Source organism: Brassica napus, chromosome C2, assembly GCF_020379485.1.
Source record: "Brassica napus cultivar Da-Ae chromosome C2, Da-Ae, whole genome shotgun sequence".
NCBI lineage: Eukaryota > Viridiplantae > Streptophyta > Magnoliopsida > Brassicales > Brassicaceae > Brassica > Brassica napus.
The window spans coordinates 23,132,119-23,141,632 of NC_063445.1; the positions used below are offsets into that span (position 1 = coordinate 23,132,119).

Here is a 9,514-nt window from a genome sequence, read left to right on the forward strand (position 1 = left end):
ATCTCCCCCTTCTCTTACACAAATCATGTAAGGACCCTATCCCACTCTCTGAGGTTCTATTTGTTAGGTTTTTGTGTAGATTTGACAGATTTTTGTTAGGGTGATTGGTTAGGAATGTGATTTCGTTGTATAATAGGTTTAGAATTGTGATTTGGTTGAATAATTTGTTTTGTTGAATTGATTTAGAATTTTTTATAATTTTTTTTATTTTTTTTGTATTTATAAAATTGATTTTTGTATTTATAAAATTGATTTTTGTATATAAATTCGATTTTTGTGTATAAATTCGATTTATGTATTTTACAAAACGATTTTTGTATATAAATTCGATTTTTTGGATTTTACAAAACGTTTTTTGTATAGAAATTCAATTTTTTGGATTTTACAAAACATTTTTAATATCTATAAAACTTTTTTTTGTGATTAAAAACTATTATTTGGGATTTAAAAAAAATATATATATATATTTTATAAATTTCTATATTTATTAAATATTTTAATATTATTAAAACTATTTTTTTTAATTATTAAACTATTTTTTATTTATTAAAACTATTTTTTGTTTATTAGAACTATTTTTATATATTTATTAAACATTTTTAATATCAATAAAACTTTTTTTGTGATTAAAAACTATTATTTGGGATTTTGTTTTTAAAAAATATATATATATATATATATATATATTATAAATTTCTATATTTATTAAGCATTTTTAATATCTATAAAACTTTTTTTGTGATTAAAAACTATTATTTGGGATTAAAAAAAAAATAATTTCTATATTTCTATATATTTATTAAATATTTATTTTTTTAATTTACAAGTCTCATGATGATCAGATCCGGCCTCGACAACGTCGTGGTCATGGTGGTACGGGGAGCCAGTCTCGGGATTCCAGCCATTTTCAGGATTCCCCTTCGCCCCACGGCTCCTACCATACATGATGTGCCCTGGTTCGTGGATCAGTCCATTGGAGCCAACCAGCATGGAGATCAGGACGTTCTGAACAATTTGACCGAGGTTCGTTCATCCGACCGTACCGATCAGACTGACCGAGCCGTCCCGCGTACGTCTCGATTGGAGCTTCGGCTGGAACCACGTCCAGACGACCTAACCGACCGAACCACAGCCCGTCTTCCCCGACCAACTCGACATTCTAAAACCCACGGTCGAGCCAGACTTAGCTTGGGTCGTGAAGAAACCAAAGACGGACATGCATTCTTATCTGGCGGACCATCCGGACAGTCCCGCAAGCGTCCTTATCTTTACCCCGTGCATCCATCTGGTTCGGATGAACCTGGACAGTAGCCGAAGGGTTTCCTTGACCAGAACGTGAACCGAATGGTCATCTTTGACTAATCTGCATGGAAGACTGAGTCTTTGACTCATTAATAATATTCTAGTCAATGTTTCTATTTTCTATGCCTTGTTTTCCCACAATTCTCTTTAATTCTCTTTGACTACAAGTAGTATAAATATGTAGTCCCTTTAATGAATAAAATCAGTTCATTTTTGTTGTTTATTTTCGATTCTTCTTTTCTCTGAGTGAGAGAGAGAGTTCTTAGCTAGTTCATCGGTTTGAACCGGCTTGTTGATTTGGTGGTCAGCCAATCATCTTTTGTGTCGTTTGGTGGTTAGCCAACACACCTTCATCGTTTCTTAGGTGGTTAGCCTTAGATCGTGGTATATCAAGAGTCATTCCGCATCTCTTGACGATCCATTCATTCCATTCCAGTTCCAGAAGTGCCATCGCCTTCTCGGTTCATATCAAACACCAGGCCAAAGCCATACTTCCCGTTTTGGGCGTATCAACTTGGTATCAGAGCCACTTTGGCTGGTTTGTTTTCTTTCATCTTTCATCTTCTCATCTCTCCACGTTTTTTCTTTTCTTATTTCTTGGATCCGGGCTGTTCCTTTACTCCCTTATGATCGCCTATTATAAAAAAAAAAAAAATCGATAAAAATAAAAAGCAAAAAAAAAAAAAGTTTTGGCGTGAATCACTTCTGAAGAGAAATCCAGGAGGAGTGGTGGAAGAGAAACCCTGCTGGCTGAAGAAAAATCCAGCCTTAAGACAGTTAAGGCGGATCCATATCAAAAATCTCTTCATCTTACCTTCTCTTTTCTTTTTCTCACAAAAGTTTGTTTTGGATTTTGATTGCTGAATTTTGACTGCCTATCATCCTTTGAACCAGTGAAAGAACTCTGAGTGACCATCTAAAAATCGTGAGCTAAACACTTTGAGAGTGTGAGGATTTTTATTTGCTAACCTTGTTAAGTGTTTCAGGATGTTTGGACTTCTCAAGAAATCAAAACCACTACAAGATGATGTCTACTTTCCTTTTAAAACTGTTGTTGAAAAGAAACAATTGATTTTTGACAAGAGACAGTTTGCTTCTAATGAATTTGATTTTGTGCAGAAACAAAGGAAGAGACAAAACAGGTCCAATGATGAGAAGTGGGTTAGAAGTGGTGATCGTTCCTTCACCAAAGCCAAGAGAAGCAACCGTGTAGTGCTTGATCAAAACGAGCTTCAAACTTATGCTAGTTTGGAGAAGATGTTGCATAACGCAATTCATGCTATCCGACAGCTCAAAAGGAAGGGAAACACCAACACTTCTTCGGCACCAAAACAGCAATGTAAGTCTTCTTATCTTTCAAATTCTGATTTGAAAACTAATGAGATTTCTTTTGATAAAAGCAAAGCTGTGAAACCCACAAGCAAAGCTCATTCCACCAGGTGCTTCAAATGCCATAGGATCGGTCATTATGCTAACAAGTGTCAAAAGCAAAAACCGTTGGTGACTTTGGAGAATGAGAACCTTGAAACCGAGCCAGAAAAGGAAGAGCCTTTGCCAATTCAAATACCGGACCAAACTCAAGGTGAGCATTGTGCTGATTATGGTTCTTTTGCTTATAATCCTTTTCCTTTTAATGTTTCAGATTTGAGGACAAATCTTTTTGAAGAGGAAGGGAATGATGTGCCCTGGTTCGTGGATCAGTCCATTGGAGCCAACCAGCATGGAGATCAGGACGTTCTGAACAATTTGACCGAGGTTCGTTCATCCGACCGTACCGATCAGACTGACCGAGCCGTCCCGCGTACGTCTCGATTGGAGCTCCGGCTGGAACCACGTCCAGACGACCTAACCGACCGAACCACAGCCCGTCTTCCCCGACCAACTCGACATTCTAAAACCCACGGTCGAGCCAGACTTAGCTTGGGTCGTGAAGAAACCAAAGACGGACATGCATTCTTATCTGGCGGACCATCCGGACAGTCCCGCAAGCGTCCTTATCTTTACCCCGTGCATCCATCTGGTTCGGATGAACCTGGACAGTAGCCGAAGGGTTTCCTTGACCAGAACGTGAACCGAATGGTCATCTTTGACTAATCTGCATGGAAGACTGAGTCTTTGACTCATTAATAATATTCTAGTCAATGTTTCTATTTTCTATGCCTTGTTTTCCCACAATTTTCTTTAATTCTCTTTGACTACAAGTAGTATAAATATGTAGTCCCTTTGATGAATAAAATCAGTTCATTTTTGTTGTTTATTTTCGATTATTCTTTTCTCTGAGTGAGAGAGAGAGTTCTTAGCTAGTTCATCGGTTTGAACCGGCTTGTTGATTTGGTGGTCAGCCAATCATCTTTTGTGTCGTTTGGTGGTTAGCCAACACACCTTCATCGTTTCTTAGGTGGTTAGCCTTAGATCGTGGTATATCAAGAGTCATTCCGCATCTCTTGACGATCCATTCATTCCATTCCAGTTCCATAAGTGCCATCGCCTTCTCGGTTCATATCAAACACCAGGCCAAAGCCATCCTTCCCGTTTTGGGCGTATCAATACATCTCCCTCTGCTGCACCCGCTCCTGCTCCTCTCGCTCCCGCTGCTGCACCCGCTCCTGCTCCTCCGGTTCCTCCGGGTCCTCCGGGAGTGATGAGTGTTGCGGAGTTGGTTCGACAGCCCGATCGTGACCATCTTCCCTATCTCACTCCGTATCCACATGGACGGGGTCAAACATGGTAATTAAACATTTTTTTTCCTTTAAAATTTGATTCATTATTAACCGTTTGTTCTTTTTATTAGGTTCAACCGATCCGGGAACGGGATCAGCGCATGGATCAACCGTATGATGTACTCGGCCCTCGACAGGGGACATCCGACTTTCACTCACTTCCCTACCGACAAGCAGCATCTGTGGTTTCGTCAGTTTGCGGTAAGTATTCTAATTTTCTACTTATATTTTTAATCTTTAATATAAATTTTCTACTAATTGTGTTTTTTTTTCAGCAAGAGTTCAACTGGAATTCCGATGAGACGCTTTTTATCTATCACCACTTCGTCCATAAAGTTATGGACAGCTATGGGAAGCAGATCCACGAGTGGAAGAAGTAGTGGGAAATCAACAAGGTTTGTTTTTAATTTATTAAATTTTTTTTTAAATTTATTAAATGATTTTTTAATTTTAACTATTTTTTTTTTATTAAAAGGTTCCAAAGTCCATAAACAACATGGTCTGGACGGAGTTGTGTGCGCATTGGGATAAGGAAGAGACGAAAGAAACTTCTTCCACCAACTCCACCAACCGCAGGAGCGACCGTAAAGGGAAGGGCGTCTTCAAGCATAACCTGGGTGCTCAATCTATTGCCTCTCTGGGAGATCGCAAGGTAAGTTCAGTCGTTTTTTCTTCAATTATTTAAATTTTGAAATTTTATTTTTTTGTGCATTTCTTCTAATTTCTAATGTTTCTTTAATTTATGTTTTTTTCAAGGCGGAAGAAAATGATGGCGAGCCGGTTGATGATCTCGCCCTAATGAAGAGGGCGTATACCAACAAGAAGACCGGCCAGATTGACGACGGTCTTGTGAGGGAAGTGGTCACCCTGGTCCAAACTCAGGTGCAGGACGAAGTGTCTCAGCTTCAAACCGAGGATGACGCTTCGACGGCTTCGACCAACTTGTCCCGGTTTCGAATCAACGAAATCGTTGAATCCGTAAGTTCTTTTTTTTAAAGTTTAATTCATTTATTTCTTGATTTAAATTTGGCTATTTTCTATTTCAGTCTGTTCCAAAGAAGAAGGGACGTTTGGTCGGTTTGGGTCGTCGCACCCGGTCGGTTCCTCCTTCTTCTGCACCACCGCCCTTTGTTGATCCAGAAGTACTTACGGCTCAGTTGGAGGACAAGGATGATCGCATATCTTTGTTGGAGACCCAGATGGCGGCTCAACAGGCGGGCTATGAGGCACAGAGGAGGTTGAACCAGCAAATGATGGAGATGATGCAGAGGATGTACCCGAACGAGGTGTTCCCGGACGTGCCAGACCCGTAGTTTTTTTTTCTTCTAAAACTCGGAATGTTTTATTTTTATTTGTACAACTTTGAATATTAACTAATATGATTTCAATTTTAATTTTAATTTTATATTTTCCAATTTAAATTTCAAATTTTTTTTTTTTTTTTAAATTAATTTTTTTAAAATTCCGAGGAAATGAACTCTCGGAATATACCGAGGGACTAGTTCCTCGGTATATTCTGAGGGTTCAAATTCTGAGGAAATAAACCCTCGGAATATACCGAGGGACATGTTCCTCGGAATATACCGAGGGATCCTTATTCCTCGGAATTTTCCGAGGGTTCATTTCCTTGGAATTTTCCGATGAAAATTCTGAGGAACATTTCGTCGGAACTTCCGAGGTAAATTCCGAGGACGTTCTCCCTCGGTATATTCCGAGGAGATTTCCGACGAACTGGTGGTCCTCGGAGTTTCCTCGGAAATTTGTTTCCTCGGAATTCCGTCGGAAAATTCCGAAGGATTTCCGAGGAAAATGGAATTTCCGAGTAGTTATTTCCGAGGACTTGTTTTGTCGGTATGTCGTCGGAATAACGTTGTTCCGACGATATACCGACGATTTTTCCCTCAGTATGTCGCTGTTTTCTTGTAGTAGTGTTAATAAGTTATTGTTTTCTTAAAGTATATGTCTATAAATGCTTAATGTAGTAGTTGTGATATATTTTTGCTGTAATTGTTGCCGGATATAAATGTATGTTATGAGTCATTAATATATTAATATAAAAGTCTACTGGTTTATATTGATTGATTTGACCCATAATACATACATTTGTGAGTTTGGGGGAGCTAATTTTTTTTTTGTACTAAAATAAATGTTATTCTACCTTGGATTTGGTTTGCAAATGTTTTAAAACTTTAAATAAGAGGTTAGCTTCTCCCCCCCCCCCCCCCCCCCCAAAAAAAAAAAAAGAAGGATTTTAAGGTTAGACTTGATCTAAGCATGTCTTAATCATCACCACTCAATTAAAGATCTGAGATGATTTAACTAACCACCCAATTACTTCTATATCAACTTGAACTTAAACTCGAACTCGCACGCCTGCTCATACAAAGGGGGAACTGCATCAAAAGTCAATATAATATAATATGTACGTAAAAATTCTATAAATTAATAATGACAAAACTATATTATTTAATTAATTTACCGATTTCTTAATTTATAAAAGATGTTTTTAGATTTCTATATTTCAAGTTACGTTTTATATAAAAAATAAGAAAAGTATTAATTTGTAAGGTTATATATTGATTAAATTTCACAAATTCAAAATTGTTTTTATCCAATTATTTGGTGTATAAAAACTATGTATCTCAAATTTCAATGCATTTTAAGTGTAAAATAATGAAATATAAACTATTTGAAAGTGTTTTAAAATTAAAAATACTCCATCGTGAATAAAAATAAAAAAATACAATATTACAGTTACAATCTATAGTTATAATATATAAAAAAATTTAATTTTTAATTATTAAATTATGTTTATATTGATCAATGTAAATATTAACTTATTATTTTATCGAGATATTTACACTGATCCAACTTAGGATTGAAATTTTTAATTTAATTTATAGAATTTCTACTGTGATTACTGTGAATGTAAATAAATAAACAACTCAAAATTGACGAAACATTTATGGGTGAAAGGATAATTGAATAATAGTTTCAAGTAGTAAGTTATTAAATTAAGAAAATAACACACCACAAAATTGGAGTAATTATCTCCAGCGTTTCTGTATAGTACTAAGACAAACGTAGGAAGCCTTGAATAGCAAGCTATCAACAACGCTGAAACTTTTCTAATCTAATGTTTTGGTCTTCTTCTTTTTCTTTTTAGGCTCTGCTGTTACTTTTATTTTAGACTTTGAATCATCTATCTCCTCTCGGTCTATCAAATGCTCGTACTCTTCAAGACTCGCAAATGGAGATTTACGTTTTAGTTTTTCTTTCTTTTTCTTGTTACCACCAAGATCATCACCACCACCATAATCATCATCAACATCCTCACCATCAAGCATATCCATTTCTGTGTCCATCTCTGCATCACTCGCATCCGCCACAAGCTCATCATCATCATCATCATGGCCAACTACTTTATCTAGATCATCATAATCATATTCACACCGCCCTCTTCTTCCACAGCATCATCATCCGACATATTCTCAATCTCCTCATTGTCACTCTCATCACCAGCCCCGAATTCAACATCACTATCGTAGGTTTCCTCCTCCACCATCACCATCATTCACATCTTAAAGTTCTTCAGCAGCTTGTTCTTCAGGTAGCTTCTTCCTATTGTACTACTCATCTTGTTCACATAGAACTTATAGAAGACTAGATCTTCAGGAGACACATCCTCTTCTGCTAACTTGATGATCTCAGATCCAATCATATGGTCTGACATGTCAAGATGCACATAAAGAAGAAAAAGAAAAGCATTACAGGTGAGTAGATAATTAAACGCAATTTTCAGAAAAATCGCTACACAGTGGTTAGGCGCCTTATAAAGGATAATTTAAATTGATTTTTGAATGCGTAAACTGATTCTTTTTTAAAAACGGTTTTAAAAAACTTGATTTGCCGACTAGGCGGACGCCTAGACCTAGAAACACTGATAAAATCATTTCAAACTCTGGTTGTTACCTTCCTGGAAGGTTCGATCTTCTCCATGAATCTATCCAAAAAAAGCAGTTAGAGATAAATTACTCAAAGGGTTTCCACTGTAAAGTATATTAGTTCCTGAGAGAAGGGTTCCTGCATAACCGGAGGAAAACCATTGAGTAACATGAGAAACCCATCGATAAATATGTTTTAACAGAAAGAAGAAAGCTTACCATAGAGGTGGCCGTGCTTTCAGCACCTCAGAAAGAAGGAAAAGTAACGGAGCGGAAGTACCGTTTAGTAACCGATAACACGATGATTCTATTTAGTCTGAGAATGCTTAAAATCAAAGTCTTCTTGTGATCGTTGAGAACACATTTGTTCAAGCCGATTGCAAGGATTCAAGAGATGTTGTAAAACAAAGTTCTAAGTTTTTATAAAATAATAATCAAAGTTGTGACTCTTACAAATCAAGAGCTTACTATTTATACTAATAAGAATAGACCTAAGTCCTTAAGGATTAGGATCTAACCTTCTCTCCTAAAGTCTTTAATCATTATCTTTCTAATATTAAGAATACTAATGTTTATCTGGAACAAGAATAAAAAGGAAAGTAGAAAACTAAAACCCGGCTCAAATTTTAAAAAATGTTTGACGTTAAAAACGTCAGCTGTATGCACACGCGGGGGGAAACGCAAGACGATAGGCGTTTGCATTAACTTCTCAAGAATCTCCAATGGTCCCATCTTCCTCGCCTTTAGCTTACCATAAGAACCTTCAGACCTCATGTCCCGCACACTATTTCTTTTGAAGTCCGGAGCAATCCCATGAGCGAGTGGTCCAGTCGACGTTAAACCGTAAACAAAATTATCACGAAAGCAATCACAAAGCAACACGAAAGCAATCATGAATCCACATAAACTGATATTCTCATGTTTCACTCGAAATGTAGGAGATTGATGAATACGAACCACCTTTTGTGCACTACTAGCGGCAACGAACTCGAGATTCATGAGACGTACGACGTCAAACTCACTTTTTAAAATTCCACGGTGTAGTTCATGTAAGGATGAGAGGAAAGGCAAAAGGTGAATGTGCGAGTACACAGATTCTAAGGCCAAAGAACTCCATAGTGGTTTCACAAAAGAAAATAATTTCCCTTCTACGATCACAAATAGCGAACGATTACCACGATGAATCAGTGAACTTTGAACACGAGAGGCCAGAAAGACACTTTTCGTGACATGCACCAGCTGTAGATCTCCACTGTGTATGGCAAACTTTCTGGAAATTACGAAACGACCCACAAGAGTATCCAATATGACGGTGAAAGTGTGATCCCTTGTGTCCATGGAAAGGTCACAGTAGCATGCAGCTTGTATTGATGTGGTCGGACAGAACACAAAGGACATCGTTGTGGATTTCGAAGACAATGGTTTGTGAATCCATGGCGAACACGGAAACGAACCCTTGTCCACGATGGTTAGGAGACAAAAATAACCCCTTGCTGGCATAAGTCTTTCATAGGGATACCTGCAGTTTTCGTCATCATGCAGTTCAAG

At 37.3% G+C, this 9,514-nt stretch overlaps 1 protein-coding gene across 1 annotated transcript; it reads left to right on the forward strand.

Annotated features, from left to right (window-relative positions):
- The first annotated feature begins 1,981 nt into the window (after nucleotides 1-1,981).
- LOC125582080 lies at nucleotides 1,982-3,874 on the forward strand. Its single transcript, XM_048748574.1, has 2 exons — nucleotides 1,982-2,884; nucleotides 2,945-3,874. Exons 1-2 carry the CDS (start codon nucleotides 2,290-2,292, stop codon nucleotides 3,343-3,345), a joined length of 996 nt encoding a protein of 331 aa, XP_048604531.1. The 5' UTR covers nucleotides 1,982-2,289; the 3' UTR covers nucleotides 3,346-3,874.
- Nucleotides 3,875-9,514: the final 5,640 nt, after the last annotated feature.

Bases quoted from the DNA above. Each gene is read 5' to 3' on its own strand.
- LOC125582080 (XM_048748574.1), top strand. From the start codon at position 2,290: ATGTTTGGACTTCTCAAGAAATCAAAACCACTACAAGATGATGTCTAC. The intron at 2,885-2,944 runs GTGAGCATTGTG...TTAATGTTTCAG, and splicing joins AATACCGGACCAAACTCAAG to ATTTGAGGACAAATCTTTTT.